We start from the raw sequence: 22,768 nt of genomic DNA, 5'->3' as shown, positions 1-22,768 counted from the left end.
TCCTCTTTACTTCCTCATCTGGTGGATGCCTTCTTCCCAAAGGAAAACTCACCTTGGAGCTTGTCCCAAGTCTCCAAGGTCTTAGTTCAAATTCAGCCATGGCCAATGAACCATTTTAATTTGGGGGTTTAATTTAAGCTCCTCACTTTTCTCCCACTGTTCTTTTCAAAGAAGTCTCCCCATCCATAGTATCCTGCTCCCCCTACCCAAAGATATAAATTTTCATCAATGTGTCATGGCAAATTTTTCAATACATTGAAGAAAATTTATTCAAAAGCACAAAACAATATTCTACACATTAACTTCTAAAACAGCCATGGAACACATTTATCTATACCTTCCTATAAGGACTGGGCAGAAGAAGGGCCAAAGAACATCACTGCAAATAGTCTGTGAACTTGACACAAGCTAACTAACCCTAGAAAGGTCATGAACACTGCATTCTTCACCAGCCACATCTACCTGGGTGGTAAAAGCATCCTGCACGGGGACCAGGGTGTGAGGCAGTGGGTAGGGGAGGTACAGTAGTTAGAGTTATTATTTCTTGGTTAATTACATGGAGTTAAACATTTTTCTTTAAAATAACGTGTCAGATAGGTCTATGCAGATGGCTTAGTCAACAGGAATAAGCTATTTTCCCTATCCTTAATTCTTCCAGCTAACCCAGTAGCACATTAAAACAGTGGGTATGATGAAGTCACCTTGAATCTGAATCAGGTTAAAGGATACCCAAGCGAAAAAAAAAAAAAGAGTGCTCATGGTTCCAGGCTCCAAGTCAGACCACCTCCCTCTTTCGATCTCAAGGGGAAGTTCAAAATTTGCCAGTGCCCCAGCTACCATCACGGGTCCCAGCATTCCCAGAGGCCTCAAACCCACTACCACAACCCTGCTCAGCACTCACCATCAACTCACATGCCCCCCTCACTTTCTAAGAAGTAGCTACTGGATATTGTCACAAGTCGTGGAGGCAATATTTAAATTTACTGCCACCTAAAGGCCAAACAATGTGAAAAAATGTCATAAATGGAACATAAAATGGCCATTGTATCACCTGGAACTATCAAAAACAAAACTTTTCCTTTCAAAGAATATAAGAAAATATTCAAAATGAAATTTGAAAATTTGATCTTAAAAACAATTTTTATTCATTGTTACAATACTATAACAGTGGTTTTCAGAAATGGAAATTAGAAAGAAATTATTTTAGAGGGATTCCTTTAAACAAAGTCAAAAGAGGAATGTCCTTCAAAGAAAAACTGATAGTAATGCTTATGTGAAATCTACCAGCTTAAATATAATCCTTATGCTTAAAAAACATAACTAAACCAAAAAATTTAAATATTCATATTGACATAAGTTTACACAAAATAATGTTCAACACATACCAAATAAACGGTTATTCTTGTAACTGTATTCAGAGAAAATGGATAGATCCAGTAATACACACCAAGATACTTATAAACTACCTCAAAAGATGCTTAGGCCTGCTAGTCTGCCCCTAAGAATGGGCACAGATTGGCCCACGCCAAACCATTAGCACTAAAGAAACAGAAATTTTCAATACAAAATATTCACAAACTAAATTCTTATAAAATTTATTCTACTCCTACTCTGATACACTCTCATGAAGGCCATTCTGAATTGCCTGTGTTGGTGAAATTTAGTGAAAGCCTATAATTGAGTTCAGCTGAAAGGGTATTAGAAATAAAATAAACAAACAGGTCAGGTAACCCATCATACCCCCCTCCCAAATTCTTCCCCACACCTAGCTGGTGAGCCCTCCCAGCAGAGCGTTAAGTATCTACCCAAGAGGGATTAACGCCACTGCTGACCCCTGGCTGCTCATCAGTGGGTCTCCCTCCTCTCTAAGGGGACAGGTATCGACACATACCTACAGGCTGATACTTCAGAGTGAACCGAGTATACCAGCTGTCCTCAAGCTTCTTCAGGGCTTCATTATCATGCAGCGGGAACACCTGAATTATGATGCCAGACGTGAGCAATCTTCTCACTGCAGAGGGAAAATGTGCCAAACTGCATAAAATGGCTTTCAGATTGCTCGTGACATGCTTCATCGCTATAAAGACACTCCAGTAAGAGAGGAGTGCTACACAAAGACCAGTGCTGGACCGCCTACTCCAAAGGGGGGTATGCTTTTGTTCTTCAGAATGTAAGTATCTTTACTATTTTCTTTGACTATGAAAGCAATACAAGTTGACGTAAAATTTTAAACCATACAGAAATGTACATGTTAGAATTGTAGAGGCCCCAGTTATTCTCTCCCTCCCACAAAAGATAACCACTGCAAATAGCAATTTAGTGTAAAACCAGACTTCTTAATATACATCCATAAATACATATTTTAAAAACAAAAATGGGGGGCTGGCCCCGTGGCCAAGTGGTTAAGTTGGCGCACTCCGCTGCAGGCAGCCCAGTGTTTCGTTGGTTCGAATCCTGGGTGCGGACATGGCACTGCTCATCAGACCACGCTGAGGCAGCGTCCCACATGCCACAACTAGAGGAACCCACAACGAAGAATATACAACTATGTACCGGGGGGCTTTGGGGAGAAAAAGGAAATAATAAAATCTTTAAAAAAAAAAAAAGCCTATAATCCCAGAAAATTTAAAAAAAAAAAAAAAACAAAAAACAAAAATGGGATCATTCTATAAACATTGTTCTATAATCTTTTCTCATGTGGTTGTATATAATGAGTATTTTTCAATGCCAATATAAATAGAACATGAAACATCCTTTTTACCAGTATCATAATATTTCCTTGTATAAAGTGCTATAATTTAATCCTATTAAAAAATACTTGTTTCCTTTTTTGCTATTATAAATAATGTTAAAATTCTTACACATATACCTTTTCTTACCTGTCTAGTATTTCCTCATTATATACACTTAGAAGTAGAATTGTGAGGTCCAAGAGCCTGTACTTTTAAATCTGGACACATATTACAAACCTGCCCCTAGAAAAATCTTACCAATCTGTCCTCCCACTACATTGAATGCAACAGAATATTTAGTTCCTTTTACTCTTGTTGACACCGAATATTTTCAAAATCATTCTCGTCTTCTCAAATTTGGTAACAACGGCTTACATTCACAAACAGCAAATAGCAAAATCAAATAAAGACTTTGTACTTTCAGCAGTCATTGGACTAGCGTGATTTTAACATTCATGCACGTATCTAAGAGAGAAATGAAATTAACCACAGACAATATCCTCTGGTAATAATAAACGAGAACGGGGCATTCTCTCATCCACAGTTACTTAGAGTGACTCACGGGGTGGGAGGATCTTCAGGTCTTGAAGACGTAGTGTGTTCAGTAGACATGGAGAACCCAAAAGCAATGCCTTGTGCCCTATTTGGGGAGAGGAGTACTTCCCACAAGAGTTCCTAGAATAGTCTCTTACTAAAGAATATGGCTGCTTATAAGACTGAATTTGCATCAAGAAAGGATGCTTTGCTGTTTTCATACACTGATAAGCTTCGAGACTTTAAGGTTTATCAGCTCATCTCTTCTAAGGGTTGCCTCTCTTATCTCCCATCTACCTTGTCACCAAAGACAGATGATGAGCCTATCAGGCAACAGGCCCTTCACTGGGGAAGGCAAACTAATGTCTGCAGCGTGGAAGAGAAGCATGATTGACGTTTTCAGTGTAGAAATACTACATATAACAAAGAGAGATGGTATTCTCAGAACAAATGCCCTATTACAAAATCTTCAGAGTAATTTAAAAGTAGACCTAACTTCTTAGAAATGAGAAAAGGATAATAAAGAGGAGATAACTGATACTAACAATAGGAAAAAGTCTAGGTCTGGAAAAAAGATTTTTTTTTTAAAGATTGACACTTGAGCTAACATCTGCTGCCAATCTTTTTTATGTTTTATTTCTTCTCCCCAAAGCCCCCCAGTACATAGTTGTAAATTCTAGCTGTAGGTCCTTCCAGCTGTGGCATGTGGGATGCCGCCTCAGCATGGCCTGATGAGCAGTATCATGTCCGCGCCCAGGATCCAAACTGGTAAAACCCTGGGCCACTGAAGCGGTGCACACTAACAACCACTCAGCCCCAGGGTCAGCCCAAAAAGATTCTTAACAGATGGTTCTTCTTATGATTATATCTCATACCTAAGTTAGACAGAGGAAAAAAGTCTTAAAAAGCTAGGGTTGTGATGAAATCCTCCTTCTTAATGATTGAAAAACGTATACACTCAAAATATCAGTAACTAGGCTAAAAAGGTAGATGGCTTAAGTTATAACAGCCTCTGGTGCTATCAAATCCATCTTTTAATATTTTTACTCTAAAGCGTTTCGGGGGATTCTTCTTCAGCTAACATGCATGAAAGGCGATCACCCACAACTCTTGTGATTCTTATCTTGCACTTGGGCACGCACACTGCACTTTATTCTTTCTTCCATTACTCTCCTTTTCAATGACTATATCAAGTTTTTTTAACTTTGAGCTGACTTACAGCATCTAAATTATTATTTTACTATTTCTAAAGCTCTTTTTTAAAAAATGGCTTCATTCTACTATAGGAGGCTTTCCAGGCAGGCATAAAACCCAGCCTGTACACTTCTAAATATAGGACTGTGAACTGAGGGACTCGGAGACTGCAAAGCTGCAGGTCCTAAATTACTGGGCTTCACTTCGCCATCAATGCCAAAAGTATGGTTCTGGTTTCAGCTTCTAAAAATAGAGGGGTTTTTTTAATCCTTCAACTTTCTCATGTCAGCTAAAAGTGTAATTAACATGAGCCTTACCTTCAAAGGAAAATACGATGCTGTGCAGGCCTATTTAAAGAAAGGAAGAACTTCAAAACCAAGATTCCTTCCTTCAAGAATGCTCAATGATCTGTTGTCAAGCACTAGGGTTATTACTATTACAGCCACTTAACAATTAGCTAAACAAACCAAAATCTAGGGGAGACTATAAGTAACCTGGCTTATAGTAGGACCTTCTAAATTAAATAGTGCATAACAATACCAACATAGTACTGCCTCTGTTTTTGGTTAACGTGATGTGTTTACTTTAAAGGTAAAAACAAAAATCTCTCTCATAACTCCTTACAGTATCTCTGTGCAACAGAGAGGAGCAGGTTATGCTGCCACCAATGCAGCAAAGGGGTGATGAGCACACAGAACACCAACAGGGAGCAAAGGCCAGTGCAGCCTTTGCACAATAGACACAGGGCTCCCCATCCTGCCACAGCTGCTGCTGAAATCCAGTGGCCCCTCCCAGGCCCCACCTGACTCTGGCACTCAGGTGTGAACATAACACTGTCTTAATAATGAAAAAAAACTGCTTCTCAGGGATACCCGTGTTTTCAAAATACATTTTTATATTCCTGTATTGTTTTCATCCCTGCTTAATATAAAAACTGCAGGGGCTGGCCTGGTGGCGCAGCGGTTAAGTGCACATGTTCTGCTTCAGCGGCCCAGGGTTCACCGGTTAGGATCCCGGGGGCGGACATGGCACCGCTCAGCAAGCCATGCTGTGGTAGGCATCCCATGTACAAAGTGGAGGAACATGGGCACGGATGTTAGCTCAGGGCCAGCCTTCCTCAGCAAAAAGAGGAGGATTGGAGGCAGATGTTAGCTCAGGGATAATCTTCCTCAAAAAAAAAAACCCTGCAAATATGTATGCGGCAAAACACAGGATGTATATGTATATACATAAATATGCTGCTGTACCCAGAAAGATATATATATATATATATCAATAGCTTAATCTTGTTATGTACATGCCTGCTACATGATATTTACTTGAAATCTACTCTATTATTTTTATAAGGTTGATTAATAATTTTAGAAGACAGATTGTATCTGACCACCCTAATAAGTCCATTTGTATATAGAAGATATTCTGAAATAGTTACCATAATGTCCTAAAAGAATAACAATATATATTAAAGACAAAATATGAGATGTGCCATATCCCGTCAACTAAAGCATGATAATCATCTGATAGGCATTTTGAGACAGAGCTTTAACTTAAACTAAATAACATTCCTTAGGATACAGTTAATACATAAGACATTCTTGGCTCCCTTAACTCCTCTTTCTAAAGAAAATCTTGCATTAGGTTATTTGCATGACTCCTGACTATCAGGAGTCAACAGGAGAAGGCAGAGGCTGAGAGCATGAAGAGACCTTAGCTCACACAGAAAACTAGAACTGGGATGCCCAACAAGATGCACACTGACGGCTGAGACACAGACAGCCAGTTTCTAGTTCTCCCCCTTGTCTGCTGTTTGATGGAATGACAGAGAGCCCTAAAGTGCAGGGCTCACAGCACCACCAACTGCCTCAGATGACATTTACAGGACACAAGTTGCCATCTACTTAATGAAAGCTTTCTATCAAAACACGTGATAGCAAACAAGATTATAATCATTGCATGTAAAATAAAACTAAACCCAGGATAATGGAGAGTGTTTCTCACGAAAGCCCTGGCCAGCTCCCCCAGCGCTGACGGGGATCACAACCAGCAGATTGCTCTCTCCTCCAACCAGCGTCAGAGAAGAGGCTGCTCCAGGGAGCGGCTCCCGCGAAACTTAAAGGCCTTTCTACTTACGTCTATGGATTAACTTCACGAAAATCTAGGATTTTAAGTTACTCGAAGTTTTATTAGTTCCAAAATTTGCACCCTGAAAATAGTTCACAGTTTATAATTATGCATATACTATTTGGTCTTCAACCAAATACTACAATACAAACACAGCATTTTAGGGATCACATCTTCAAAGACATAAAGGAAGAGAATAACGCAGAATTTTAAAATCCATCCTTGACAACTTAACTACGATTCTAATCTCAGAAGGTATAAAAAAACTTCAACTGACCATGATTGAGATGATTTTATCGTTCTCATATTTATTGCAAAAAAAGAAAGAAAGAGAGAGGGACAGAAGGGAGCGAAGATCCTTGTTTACAAATGCCTCATCCTGCCAGCAGGAAAGTTATTTCTATTATGGGTTCAGGACACCAGCCTGGCTACTACACACCCAAGAGAAATCTATTTACATATTTCCTTCAAGGTTTTCCTTCGTTGAAAATTTCTCTCTTTGAAGCAACTGGGAGCATTTGGAACCCTGCTGCTCCAGAATTCCAATGGTGAAAGCACACGCTCACTCTTTGTCCCGGCCACACCATAGGATGGACCTGTGTAGAAACTAATAGGTGGAAGCAGTGATTTCCACATGATGTTCTGATTAACATGGATGACCAGGAAGAAAAGGATGCTTATATTGACAACCGGGACAGTGCCTCAGTCTGCTTTGTATTTTATTTGATGTGTTATACAGCTGTGTCTGAAAACAAGCCTTCTCACTAAGAGATTAAGAAAGATGTAAAACTTTGGAATGGTTCCAATATGCTCAAATACAGAATGTGGAACTCCTGGTAACAAAAAGTGGCAGAAAGACACCTCTGCCCGTTCTTGTTCATGACATCAAATCTAAAACAACAAAGGGAACAAGAAACATAAAAAGAACCCCCTATCTTTGATGAAAGTAAGGAAAAACAAACTATAAATCCAAATCACAAACTATGAAAAGAGGTGTTAAAAATCAGCCCAGGCTAAGCTAAAAGCACTCATTCCTCTGCGATCCTGGGCCAAGTAGGCAGGGGGTAGGGTTCCCCTGGACAGTGAGGGGTGAGAAACCACTGTCCCCTTGCCCAGAATTCAGGCAAAAGAGGATACACAGCAGACCCCTGAAGCATGTCTGCTCCCTGCCTGGCACCACAGCCAGACAAGAGAGAGGAGGCTGAAGGGATGGGAAGTGCAGTCCACCATCTTGGAAGAAAGAGCTGCCTGCTAGAACCCAGGGATGGAGGGCAAGTAGTTGTGGAGCTGTGGGTCTTCCTTGGCCAAAGACAGACCTAAAAGCCAAACCCAGCAAAAACTGCAAGAACCGGGCTCCGAGCAGGTTCTCTGCGGGACCTAAGATGACTCAAGGAGAGCTCACTGCCAGGCAAAATCCAAGCTTCTGGCTACCACGATTGTCTACTAGAGGCCTCCAACATCTCCTCTCTCCAACACACACACTTCCTTCCAAAAACAGCCAGTCTGAAAAAAATAGGGCTTCATTAAAAAATAAGTAATATCTACAAAGAAACTGGCATAAAATTATGCAAAATGCTACAAAGGAAAAAGCCCATAAACGAAAGGCAGAGAAACAGCAGCAAATTACGGCATCAAGCAATGAAAAACTGGAATTCTTCATGAAGTTAAAGAAATTAAAGCAAGCCACATCTCTGAAATTAAAACTTGAAGAAGAGCTATGACAGGTGAAGGTGAGAGCTCGGAAAAGCAATATAAGAGAAAAAACTATTATAGATACAAAGTCATAATAAAAGCTACCAAGGGGCCGGCCCAGTGGTGCAGTGGTTAAGTTTGCACATTCTGCTTCGGCAGCATGGGGTTCGCTGGTTTGGATCCTGGGTGCGGACATGGCACCACGTGGCAAGCCACGCTGTGGTAGGTGTCCCACGTATAAAGTAGAGGAAGATGGGCACGGATGTTAGCTCAGGGCCAGTCTTCCTCAGCAAAAAGAGGAGGATTGGCAGATGTTAGCTTAGGGCTAGTCTTCCTCGGAAAAAAAAAAAAAAGCTACCCAAAAAGGAAAGACTGAAAACATAGTCAGGAAAATGGTAGGCAAGCCTAAGAAAATTACATAGAAACTTAAAAACATTTCAGAGAATATGTAAGAGGCCACATATAAATAATTGGCATACCTAAAGACGAGAATAGGGCAAATATAATCAAATAACTCTTAACAGGTAACTGAAGAAAATTCTTCTGAGCTCATAGTAATCTTTAATCTATATATTGAAAGAACATATGTCCAACAAAAAAAACTGCTACAAAATAATCAACATCAAGACATAAACAGGGGCTGGCCTGGTGGCGCAGCAGTTAAGTTCGCACATTCTGCTTCTCGGCGGCCCGGGGTTCGCCAGTTCGGATCCTGGGTGCAGACATGGCACTGCTTGGCAAGCCATGCTGTGGTAGGTGTCCCACATAGAAAGTAGAGGAAGATGGGCACCGATGTTAGCTCAGGGCCAGTCTTCCTCAGCAAAAGGAGGAGGATTGGCAGTAGTTAGCTCAGGGCTAATCTTCCTCAAAAAAAAAAAGACATAAACAGATAACTGGAAATGTTGACAAACAAGAACAATGAATACTACATTCAAATTTCTTGACAGCTCCTAAAAGCCATACAGATCAACAAGTAGAGCACGTAAAAACATCCATATGTCTACAGCATAATGCACAGACAGAGGAGACTAAAAGTCCAGTTTACATCTAAGTTAGACAATAGAGAACCAAAAACACATTCTTCTCAGGTGCACATAGGACATTTGCCAGGATAGATCATATGTTAGGACACAAGTCTCAAAAGATTTAAAAATATATGAATCATAAAAAGTATCCTCTGACCACAACAGGATGAAGTTAAACATCAATAACACAAGGAAAACTGGAAAATTCATAAATGTGTGGAAATTAACAATACAATCTTAAAAAAACAATGAATCAAAGAAGAAATCACAGGGGAAATTAGAAAATACTTAGAGATGAATGAAAACAAAAACACAACATACCAAAACTTAGGGGACACAGAGAAGGCAGTGCTAAGAGGGAAATTCATAGCTATAAATGCTTATATTGAAAAACAAAAAAGACCTCAAAAGAACAACCTAACTTTACAATTAAGGAACTAGAAAAAGAAGAACAAACTAAATCCAAAGCTAGCATAATGAAAGAAATAATAAAGATTAGAGAAGAGATAAACAAAATAGAGAACCGAAAGACAATAGAGAAAATTAAAGAAACCAAAAGTTGGTTCTTTCAAAAGATGAACAAAATTGACAAATCTTTACATAGATGAACTAAGAAAAAAGAGAGAAGACAAATTATTAAGATCAGAAATGCAAAGAGGGACATTACTACTAATTCTGCGTAAATAAAATGGTTATAAAAGATTACCATAAACAATTGTACACCAACAAATTGGATAACCTAGATGAAATGGACAAATTCATAAAAACACAAAACCTACCAAGACAAATCAAGAAGACATAGAAAATATGAATAGACCCATAATTAGTAAAGAGATTGAAACAGCAACCAAAAATCTCCTGACAAAGAAAAACCCTGAACCTGATGCCTTCACTGGTGAATTTTAACAAATACTTAAAGAAGAACTAATACCAATCTTTCTCAAATTTTTCCTAACTGAAGAGAAAGGAACACTTATTAACTCATTCTACAAGGATATGACATTCCTACTTGGATATGACATTCTACTTGGATATGACATTACTCTGATACAAAGTCAGACAAAAACACTACAAAAAAAGTACAGACCAACATCCCTTATGAAGATTAATGCAAAAATACTCAACAAAACAGTAGCAAATTGAATATAGCAACATATTAAAAGAATCACACACTATGACAATGGGATTTACTCCTAGAATGCAAGGATAGTTCAGCATATGAACATCCATCTATGAACAAGCATACCTCATTTTATTGTGCTTCCCTTTATGTGCTTTGCAGATATTGCTTTTTTACAAGACCTTCCACCAGCGAAAAGACTGACTCACTGAAGGCTCAGATAATGATTAGCATTTTTTAGCAATAAATTTTTAGCAATAAAGTATTTTTTTAATTAAAGTATGTACTTTTTTTTAGTCATAATGCTCTGCACACTTAACAGACTATAGGATAGTGTAAAGATAACTTTTATACGCAGTGGCAAACCAAAAAATTCATGTGACTTGCTTTATTGCAATATTTGCTGTATTGCAGTAGTCTGGAACCAAAACTGCAACATCTCTGAGGTATGCCTGCAATGCACCATATGAACAGAATGAAGGGAAAAAAACACATGACCATCTCAACTGATATAGGAAAAGCATCTGACAAAATTCAACACTCTTTCATAATAAAAACACCCAACAAACTAGGAATAAAAGGAAACTACCTCAACATAATAAAATCCATCTATGAAAAGCCCACAGCAAACATCATATTGAATGGTGAAAGTATGAAACCTTTTCCTCTACTATCAGGAATAAGACAAATATGCCCACTTTCACCACTTCTATTCAACATAGTACTGAAAGTTCTAGCCTGAGCAATTAGGCAAGAAAAAGAAATAAAAGGCATCCAAATAGGAGAGGAAGAAGTAAAATTATCTCTGTTCATAGATGACATTATGTTATACGTAGAAAACTTAATTTTATACAAAAAAACTGTCAGAGATAATAAATGAATTCAGCAAAGTAGCAGGATATAGAGTCAACATACAAAAATCAGTTGCATTTCTATACACTAACAATAAACTATCTGAAAAAGTAATTATGAAAACAATTCCATTTACAACAGCATCATAAAGAATAAAATACTAAGGGAGAAAAGACTTGTATAATGAAAACAACAAAGCATTGCTAAAAGAAATTAAAGAGAATATAAATAAATGAAAACACACCCTAAATTCATGGAACTTAATATTAAGATGTCAATACTACCCAAAGCGATCTACAGATTCAAAGCGATCCCTATCAAAATCCCAAGAATGTCTTTTGCAGAAACAGAAAACCAATCCTAAAATTCATATGTAATTCCATGGAACTTTAAATAGCCAAAACAATCTTGAAAAAGAGGAACAAAACTTCCTGATTTCAAAACTTACCACAAAGCACAGTAATCAAAACAGTGTGCTAGTGACATACAGGCAGACATACAGACCAATGGAATAGAATAGAGAACCCAGAAACAAATCCTTGCATACACGGTCAAATGATTTTTGACGAGGCTACCAAGGCTATTCAATGGGGAAAGAACAGTCTTTTCAACAAACGGTGCTGGGAAAACTGGACATCCACATGCAAAAGAATAAAGTTGGATGCTTACTTCACACCATATACAAAAATTAACTCAAAATGGATTGAAGAACTAATTAGAAGACCTGAAGCTATAAAACTCCCAGAAGAAAACATAGAGGAAAAGCTTCATGACATTGGATTTGACAATGATTTCTTGGATATGACACCAAAGGCACAGGCAATAAAAGAAAAAATAGATAAGTTGGACTTCATGAAAATTTTAAAATTTTGATTGAAAGACAGTATCAACAAAGTAAAAAGGCAACCCACAGAATAAGAGAAAATATTTGCAAATCATATATTTGATGGATTAATATCCAGAATACATAAAGAATAAAACAACAACAAAAAACAAACCACCCAATTCAAAAGGGGCAAAGAATTTAGATAAACACTCCTCCAAAGAAGATACACAAATGGCCAATAAAACTATGAAAAGATGCTCAGCATCACTGATCACTAGGGAAATGCAAATCAAAACCACAATGAGATACCACCTCACATCATTAGGAGGGCTACTATGAAGAAATCAGAAAATAACAAGTGCTGGCGAGGATGTGGAGAAATTGGAATGCTTGCACACTGTTGGTGGGAATGTAAAATGGTACAGTCGCTGAGGAAGACAGTACAGAGGGTCCTCAAAAACTTAAAAATAGAATTACCATATCACCCAGCAATTCCACTTCTAAGTAAACACCCAAACAAACTGAAATCTCAGTCTCAAAGCTCATAGGTATATTTGTATACTCAAGTTCATAGGAGCATTATTCACAACAGCCAAAAGGTTGAGGCAACCAAAGTGCCCATTGATTGATGAGTGAATAAGCAAACTGTGGTATATGCATACAATAGAATATCATTCAGCCTTAAAAAGGAAGGAAATTCTCACATATGCTACAACATAGAATAACCTTGAGGACGCTATGCTAAGGGAAATAAGCCAGTCACAAAGACAGAAATACTGCATGGTTCCACTTATTTGACATACTTACAGTAGTCAAAATCACAAAGATCGAAAGTAGAATGGTGGTTGCCAGGGGCCGGGGGAAGGGGAAGTTATTGTCTAATGGGTATAGAGTTTCAGTTTGACAAAATGAAAGGAGCTATGGAGACGGATGGCAGTGATGGTTGTACAACATACGAATGTATTTAATACCCCTGAACTGTACACTTAAAAATCTTTAAGATAGGAAACTTTATGCTATGTGTACTTTATCACAATAAAAAGAGAGAGAGAGAGAAACTTAAGAGATAAAAATAACCAAACAAAAAGGGCTATCTTTGACTAGATCTTGGTTGGAACAAATCAGCTCTAAAACATATTTGGTGACAACTGGGAAGATTTGAATATGGACTGGTTCCTGGGCATCTGTCCTCCTGAGTGAAGAGTGGAAGGTAGTATTATATTGACTATTAAAAGGCAACCAGACTAGCAGACACAGAAGCTGGCATGTTTTAAGTGTGTCTGAGATAGCAAAACTGCTCTGAGGCCTTGCCACTACCTGGTCTGAGGCAAAGTTTGAATTACACGTTGGAGTCAACATTTTCACTCTGCAAACTAGTAATCTCATTCAAACGGAATTACTCGAAATCGAAAAGTTGCAAAGTGCTAATTTGCATTCAGGTATTATGTCACTTTGCAAATCTACTTAAGCCTTTCTATGTTGGCATGTGTTCATGCCCAGTGAGACGAGAGGACATGGGAAGAATGCTCCAGAAAAAGACCATGACTCCCATGTTTGTTCCTCCACAGGTTTTCATCATGGTACAATGTTTGGGCACAAAGTAAACTTTGCTAGTTTTAACTGAGTAACATGTATACGTGTTCACACTAAATCTTAAGCTAACTGAATGCTGTGAGACTTTGATAAATAAGAAGTAGAGAACCATACAGGACAAATACATAGATCTAAAGGCAAAATATATATTCCTGAAAAAATAAATTATAAAGTTGTGTAAGTTCTTCAGTAATAAAAAAAAAATAAAGCCTCTATAATTTGTTATTTATGTCTACTAAGACAAAGTCATTGCACTAGAATGTGTGTTCACGAAGCTGGCTGACATACTGACTCACATAATGATTTTCCTGGGTACAGCTTCGCCTGGGGGTAACCAGGGATCATTTTTTCATCTCTGGCTCTGAGATTTTCAAGTTCATGTTTGATAATGAATTGACATTCTGCCATTGTGAGGAAATCATCATTGTCATCTAAAACAAAAGAAAAATTTCCAGTTATTTTCTCAGTAATAGCTAAAATAAAATTATCAATATTCAAATAACCTGGGATTATAAAAATAATGATTAAACAATAAATAATTAAAATAAGGAGAAAGCAAAGTATAAGACTGGTAAATTAAACAGAACATAAAGCTCCTTAGATGTTTTATAAGAATAAAAACATTCTATTATGCATTCACATAACACAGTTCTTCATGGTACTGGTTATTGTATAATATGGTACAAACATCCAAATGGCAGACACTTGTTTGATGTCATTTAATGCCAATGAGCAGAAGGCAATATGTTCTTTAATTCTAACAATATTTTTAACTAGGGATGGAACTGAAGTTTGCCTGTGTGGCAAATTCTCCTCCTTCAAACTCTCAAGCCCAGGCCATTCCCTTCTGGACTTGAAGATCCCTCTCACAAACGAGGGAGGAAAAAGACTGACAAGAAAATAGTGTTGTTTTTTGACAGGTGAATCCTCTTTAATGAGATGAATTTCACCTTGATCATTTATTCTCTAAGATATAAAAATCTAGAGTCAGCGAATCTGAAGAAGTCTAACCACATCTTCTAACTCTGACAGCCCAGCAAGGAACCAGGTTGAGCCTGAAGCCAAACTCCCACTCTGCTGTCACGGCCACCTGGCTTCCTCAGTTCCTTCCAGAAGCTGTTCTCTTCTGGAACCCACTACAGGGCCAGAGCAGAACGAGTTACCCTACCAGGACATGGGGATTCTACGATACTGAACTACTACTGTATTTCTTATTATAAGATTTCTATATTAAGCTAGTGAACATTCACCATTCTAAGAATGAGAAGAGAATAATATAATAAATTACAGGTGTCAGCCTAATTTACGTTCCTCTATTCCAGGAGTGGCAAAGTGAGGCCCGGGGGCCACATCTGGCCCACCACCTGGTGTTTTAAGGAAAATTTTAGTGGAACACATTTCTTACACAGTTCATTTCTTACAGCCTAAGGCTGTTTTTGCTGTACAATGTCACTGCTGAATACTATGAGAGAGGGTATGGCCCACACAGCCCAAAATATTTACCATCTGGCTCTTTACTGAAAAAGTCCGCTGACCCCTGATCTATGCATCAAAAACTTCTTTGGGATAAACTGCTCTGAGAGAAACAATCCTGGGACTCACCATCAAACCCTTTGAAGTTGTGCCGGGTGCCGTAGGTGAAGGCTCTCATGGTGTTATCGTTGCACTCCTTCACCAACCCCACTGCTTCTGCCCCCAGTAACAGTCTAAGCCTGGAGGCACCAACGAGATAGAGGTTCTGATTTTCTAGTGTTTCTTTCTCATATTTATTTAACAGTGGTCTGAACAACAGCTGGGCGCCTTCAAAAACAAAAGATAAGCACAATCTCAGACAAAGACCCACATAAAAGTTTCAAAAATAAAAACCTTCTAAATAAATATTAGTTTCTAGTTTGGTAGAAGGAAAATGAATTATAGTAACAATTTAAATCCATCTTCCAAATAAATAAAAAATATAAGTAAGTTGGGGATGGCAGTTCTTTATGGCTTTTTGAAATAAACGTCAAAACTGAAAAATGCAATAAGTGGCTTACCAGTTACTCAATTTAGAAATAGATATGAGACAAGAATGCAATATTTACTAGCTTTAGGCATAAAATTGAACCAAGTTAAAATATGCAGCAAAAGGATACAGTTTCTTAATATAAAAATAACAGACCAGGTGCGGGCCCCATGGCTGAGTGGTTAAGTTCATGCACTCCACTTTGGCGGCCCAGGGTTTCGCTCGTTCGAATCCTGGGCACGGACACGGCACCACTCATCATGTCACGTTGAGGTGGCATCCCATACAGCACAACCAGAAGCACTTACAACTAGAACATACAACTATGTACCAGCAGACTTGGGAAAAAAGAAGAAGGAGAAGGAAAAAACAAAAAAGAAGACTGGCAACAGATGTTAGCTCAGGTGCCAATCTTTAAAAAAAAACAGACCAACATTTAAGAAAATTAATTTTAAGTGAAATAGCCCAGTAAAAATGCCACAAATGCAACATAATACATCGGACTATAACTATATGGTTTTTCTCATAAATTTCTACATTCAATCAGGTTTAATGGTATTTTTCTTAAATAGGTTTCCAAAATGTTAAGAGTAGATGTTGTTGGAAATTAAGGGTACAAATTTCCAGTTAGAAAATAAATAACTGGAAGTCATGGAGATGTAACATAAAGTGGAGGGAATGTAGTCAATAATATTGTAATAACTTTGTATGGTGACAGATGGTAACTAGGCTTATCATGGTGATCGTTTCATAATGTATACAAAAACCAAATCACTATGATATATACCTGAAACTAATCAGATATTTTATGTTAATTATTCTTCAATTAAAAAAAGAGTAGATGCTGGGCTAGCCCGTGGCCGAGTGGTTAAGGTTCCACTCACTCTGCTTCAGCGGCCCAGGTTCACGGGTTCAGATCTCGGGCACGGACCTACTCCACTCATCAGCCATGCAGTAGAGGCATCCCACATACAAAAGATAGAGGAAGACTGGCACAGATGTTGCTCAGGGCTAATCTTCCTCAAGCAAAACAAGACGAAGATTGGCAACAGATGTTAGCTGAAGGCGAATCTTCCTCAGCAACAACAAAAAAGAGTAGATGTTGTAATTTGATATTATTATATATGTAATAATTACTTAAAAGACTATGGAGAAAAAGCATTTTTCTAGTTTTTTATTTCTACCTAGATCAAATTTTTTAAGGTACAAATATTTCTTTACTATCTACCTTCTAGAGAGCATTCACAAGCATTATTAAAATACTAATTTCATGGTAACAGGATAACGAGCAGAATTTATATTTCACTTGCCAAATGGATTAATATATTAAGATTAATGTTTTATGGCACTACCATTTAGGTAATTTACAATAGAGGTATTAAAGTCTTTAATAAAAAATAAAAGATATATTCAGTTTATAGTCAGGTGCTGCATAATGACATTTCGGTTAACAATAGACCACACACACGACAGTGGTTCCATAAAATTAGTACTAGATAGTCTAGGTGTGTAGTAGGCTATACCACCCAGGTTTGTGTAAGCACACTCTGATGTTCACACAATGACAAAATCATTTAATGACGAGTTTCTCAGAACGTATCCCCGTCAGGAGGCGATGCATGATTGTACAGAAAATACAAACAGCTCTTAAATATAAAATCCTTAACTTCATTCATAGTAAGGTAAGTGCAAAAACGACACTAATATGATATTTTTCACTTCTCACACTGCAAAGATCAAAAGTTTGATAACCAATAGGTTGGTGTGCTTAGTAGCCATGGAAGTGCCCCACTCCATCCAGATCTCCCTTCAACAGAATCTGATGCGAGGAGCAGAGCTGACTGACACCTGCCTCCTTTGAATACAGCACCTTCACACTTACACCATACTCCCCTAGCTGCTCCCGCTCATTGGCTGAGCATGCAGGGGACACTGGAATAAGGCCATTCCTGCTCAACACAGGTTTCCTCTAAAGGGCAATGCTGGGCCTGGCTCATCCTTTCTCAGAACTGTCCTGTTCAAGCCTCCTTCCTTTCCTCTCCTTTCACAAGTGTCAGACCTATACCACAGTCTGAAGGCTCTCTCTGTCTACTCCTCCTCCCCCTTTACCTTTCTACAAACGTTTCCCTCAATAAACCTCTTGTGCATCAAATCCCATCTTGGCATCTCTTGCTGAGAAGACCCAAACTGACACAGTGAGGGTGTGGGGAAAGGTACTCAGACATTCCCAGGGGAGTATAAATTGGTGTAACCTTCACACAGAACCATTTGTCAATATCTCATTTTGAAAAGGTGCAGTCCCCATCTCCCTTCCGCCACTTTACCTTCCCAGAGGCAACGACTTTCAAATTGTTCAGCAATAACAACTTCCCATTATTTGTTGTCATGTCACCAAACAACATGCCTATAGAGCTATTTCTTCACTTTTCAGTTTTAAGCCTTGGCAAATGAGGATTTAGCTCTTTTCTGCCCACCTTCAGCATCTCCATCCACCATTCCCATCGCCCCAATCTCACAATCTAGTTATATCATCCTTTTCATTATTATGACATGTTATTTATAACTGAGCCTTACGGTACGCTGTGATTTTCCTTTCCTACAACTTTCCTTTTCCCTCTCAACTGTTAACTGTCTTATTCCACCATTTGCTTAGTTTGTTACGTATTTACTGGTAAGTCAATCCCCCAAGCTTTCTGCCAATGTTTAAGTCTTCTCTCAACTCACTGACACGAGAGAAATCCTATCAACATCAGCATCTTAGTGAAATCTCGCTTTGCTCTGCCCTCACACCTTGTTGGCAGCTGGATGGGTTCAAAATTCTAGATTGAAACCATTTTCCTTCAGAAATGAAGATGTTACACCACTGACTTCTCGTTTCCAAGGTTTCTGTTAAGAAGTCTGATCTTTTATATTTGACCTATTGTCTTTTTCCTGGAAGAAACTCCGTCCCCAGAGGTCTGAAACTTTCCAATGATGCGCGATTTTCACCCACAGTGCTGGGCACTGAGTGGGCCCTTTCAATCTGAAAAACGGTGGCATCAGCCTGGAGATTTTCTTGGGTGATTTCTTCTCCTTTTCCTCTGTTCCCTTTCTAGAACTCCTTTTATTCAGATGTGTAACCTCTGGACTAGTTTTCTATTTTCCTTATTTTTTCTCTCATATTTTCCAATTCTTTACGTTTTTGCTCTACTTTCTTGGAGGTTTTTGCCAAAATTATCTTCTAATTCTTTTACTGAGTTTAAGTGTTGCTTTCATATTTTCATTTTATAAGAGCTGCTTTTTTTCCTAAATGATTATTTTATAATATCCGACTCTTGATGTAGAGATGTTCTATCTTCTCATAACTCTGAGAAGTGAGTTTTAATTCTCTTTTGGTTTTCCCCTCCTGTGTAGTTTGCTTCTTTTGTCTGTTGTTTGGTTTTAGCTTTCTCTTTCATGGTAGGGGCTCTCCTCAGATGCCTCGTGATCTTTCGTTGTAGGCTCCTGTTCAACAAAGGGCTTCTAAGAAGCTAAACAGAAGTTCTGAAGGCTCAGACGGCGCTCATCAAAGAACGCCTTTAACACAAGGTAGTCTGGCCAGGTCATTTCCATGGGCAACTCTCTGATTTCTGCACCTTTGGTTATTTTGTCTTGAGTTGGTCAGATTCCCTAAAGAAAGATTATCCAACCTCCTTCCCTAGATTCGAATCTAGCTGCTAACATTTTGGAAACTAAATTAGATGTGAGACTGGTGGGGTGGAGGATAGGGGTGACAATATTCAGTTATCACCCTATTTTAAGTAGCCTATTTTCTGTTTTCAACTGTGCACAGAACCCCCACACCAAAATCCATGCATCTGACCCTCTGAGAGAATAATAAGCAGAGCCTTCTGCTGGGGTGGCAGAACCTGGAAGGGATCTGAGGATCTAACTATTTCTTTCCTTTTTTTTTGAGGAAGATTAGCCCTGAGCTAACATCTGCTGCCAATCCTCCTCTTTTTACTGAGGAAGACTGGCCCTGAGCTAACATCTGTGCCCATCTTCCTCTGCTTTATATGTGGGACGCCTGCCACAGCATGGCTTGACAAGTGGTGCCATGTCCGCACCCAGGATCCAAACCGGCGAACCCCGCTCTGATGAAGCGGAACATGCGCACTTAACCACTGCGCCACCAGGCCAGCCCCTAACTATTTCTTAAATAGATTTCAGCAAATTCTTTTATTTTGCTTAGTACCACTTTTATTTCCACCTCCCCCAAGAGTCACTGATTCCCGAGTCTTTAGGAGTATGTTGCAGTGCAAACTAAAGCGCATCTCAATTTTCGTTCCTGCCAGCTGCAGCTTTGGCTTTCTCAAGTCTGAGAAGTTCTTTACAACTCATCCACTTATTTTCTAGCTTTCAATTGGTGCTGCTGTTATATCTTCTCCTTTCTTCTTTGTCAGTGTGGATTTACATCTTTAAAAAAAAATCTTTTGTCACTTTAATAGGAATTTGGAAGAGAATAAAAATAAACACGCACGTTAAATCCACTACTACCTTTGCCTGAAAGATGCAGAAGACTTTTTTTGGAATGTTCTTTTATGACTGTCCTGCAGTGTAGGGAGATGTCGATGCCCTCCCCATCCTTGTGTGTCCTGCTAAAGCCACAGAATGAGCAGAGAAGCAGCCTAGGATACACTGGACTCTCTCAGTCTAAGACACTGAAAGTGTTCTTACGCCACAGGAATTTTAAAGAAGGAACTCTGGTCCAGCAAAACATCTCAGAGTTCAGCAAGTAGGTATACTTGTTTTTAAGTTTCTTTTGGGTCAATTCTTTTTAGAAAAATTAAAAATTCCACTTTGATTCAAAGTTCTATTTTTAGGAAAGTATTTCAGTTTACAGCCAAAATCCTTTTTTTTGTTCTTTTTGCTTGAGGAAGATTGTCACTGAGCTAATTTCTGCGCCAAGCTTCCTCTATTTTGTATGTGGGATGCCACCATAGCATGGCCTGATGAAGAGTACACAGGTCCGTGCCCAGAATCCAACCTGTGAACCCCAGGCCACCGAAGCAGAGTGCTCTACACCACCAGGCTGGCCCCTCAAAAATCTTTTTTAAAAAGAACCTAAGTTTGGTCCAGTGTTTGGAGACACACTGAAGTTTTAGATGTTGTTTTATGTACTTTCATGAAGTGTCTGCTCATATAAAATGTTCGTCCTCTCACCCAAATCTAGACCCCTTCCCGCCCTTCAGGAGAAGGTTAAACTTTGGCTTCTTCTTTAAAGTCATCCCTTGCCAGCCCAAAAAGCATCACCAAAGTGTCACCTCTTTCTTCTCTCTATTTTTATAGCAAATATGCATACGATTCACTTACAAGTATCATGCACTGCTTTGTGCCAGCTCTTTCACTTTTTTTTTCTGTCACTTCAATTTCCACGCACTAACACTCAGTCTCCTTACCCTGACGGTAACATCCTTGCGGGCAGACTGGCTTTCCCTCTCCCTTAGCACCATAACTGACACACAAAGAACACTCAATAGATACTTCTTCATTCATTTGATAAATATTTATTAAACACCTACTATGCACCAGGCTCTGTGCTCAGCAGAGTTTACAGCTGTGAACAAAATCACTCATGTTGCTTACAGTCTAATGCCGATTTAATAGCTCCTTTCAAGTCCTAGATAAATTACAAAGAGCCAAGAAATGGACATTAATTTTAAAAACATATCAGTGAAAAAAACTGTAAAACACATTTGAAAATACATTTGTAGTCACTGAGCATGATTAAGTCTGAGTATTATTTATTTTACTCACCTCCATCTTTCTTTTTAGCGATAATTCTATTTTTCAGCCATTCTTTGGTTTCTTCTTTGACATCCTGCACAAGCTCTATGACTACCAAAGGTGTGAAAGAACTCTCGAAAGTATCCAAAGCTGATAAGGTCACTTTCATCTTTGACAAACTTGCTGAAAATTTAAAAAAATAAAAAGCAAACATAGGTTATTATGGAAAAGAGAAAAATATGGACTATATTTGCATCTCTCTTAATTACACCTAATTCTGGCTCCAAGATAAAAGAAAATTTCTCATGATCCACATGGGTTATATGGCAGGCTCAACCAATGGTTCAAAGCACCTGTGCTAGCTAGGTCCTGTATTAAGACCAACAGAACATCATCCTTTTCCGTAACCAGCTCAGAATACAGCAGGGGGGACATCCAGGTAAGTGAAGGACAGCAGTGTCAAATGTGCTCTCACACAGGAGGAGTAAAAGAGTATTTACAAAGGATGTGACACCTGAACAGGATTTAGGAAAATGAATTAGTTTGCCAGACAGACAATCGATGGCATTCTAAATAGAGGAAATAGTATCCCCTACAAAATAATGATGGAAAATAGCCAACAGGCTCAGAACAATACAAGTAGTTTGGTATGGCTGAAGCATTAACTATGCATGGAGGAAATGAGGATGGGAGTGAGCTAGAATCTAACCAGGGCCCCTGGGAGCAAGGGAACTGGGCTTTGTCCAGTGAACAATGGGAGTTGCCAATTCATTATGAGCAGGCAACCGGCACAGGCCAATCGCATGTTTCAGCATGGAGCTGATCTCCCAGCACCAGCTTGCTTTCCTGGTTTCTCTCTCTCAAGGATATCATCTTTATCTCCATTCCCAAGTGACAAATAAAAATGGCAAGCAATAGGATATTGGAGTATATGAGGAAGCCATTTGGTATAAACCTAATTCGGCCTGACTTTGTTTTTTCCAAAAGGGCCTGACTGTGGCTATTGAGCACGCATTGCATATCTGCTTAGACATTTCCTATGGCCAGAACAAAGGCCCCTGAGATAAAGGTGCAACTTCCCCCGACATTAGCATTTCCTTAGGGATAAGCATTTTTCCTTAGGCTAGGAACTGATTGCTGCAATCACCTTTGACCACCCAGCTCACCTGTGACCACTCAGCTGGAGACAACAGACTGCCACCCTGCTGTGTTCACTGAGACAGAAGACCTACCTGCTGTTTCCATCAATCGCTGTGCCGACAGAGCAGTCTGGCAACTACTGTAAAAGGGACATTTCAATCCTATGTGAAACATCCTCTCTGGGGGTGTATA

General features: G+C 38.9%; 1 protein-coding gene across 8 annotated transcripts in view; it reads right to left on the bottom strand.

Moving 5' to 3' along the window:
• The window catches only part of ANO10 (anoctamin 10), a 211,958-nt gene that overhangs the window by 182,293 nt on the left and 6,897 nt on the right, over window positions 1–22,768 (bottom strand). For all 8 annotated transcript variants that reach the window (XM_070237890.1, XM_023620634.2, XM_070237891.1 and 5 more), the window contains exons 2-5: window positions 21,467–21,619; window positions 15,292–15,489; window positions 13,986–14,120; window positions 1,892–2,011 (exon numbers count right to left, since the gene is read on the bottom strand). In XM_070237890.1, the coding sequence (XP_070093991.1) occupies window positions 1,892–2,011; window positions 13,986–14,120; window positions 15,292–15,489; window positions 21,467–21,605 (592 nt within the window). In that variant the 5' untranslated portion in view covers window positions 21,606–21,619. The remainder of the gene's footprint in view (window positions 1–1,891; window positions 2,012–13,985; window positions 14,121–15,291; window positions 15,490–21,466; window positions 21,620–22,768) is intronic.

The sequence above is a fragment of the Equus caballus genome, chromosome 16, assembly GCF_041296265.1.
Source record: "Equus caballus isolate H_3958 breed thoroughbred chromosome 16, TB-T2T, whole genome shotgun sequence".
Taxonomy (NCBI): Eukaryota; Metazoa; Chordata; class Mammalia; order Perissodactyla; family Equidae; genus Equus; species Equus caballus.
The sequence above is the reverse complement of the archived record's forward strand: the minus strand, read 5'-3'. Positions and strand labels throughout refer to the sequence as shown.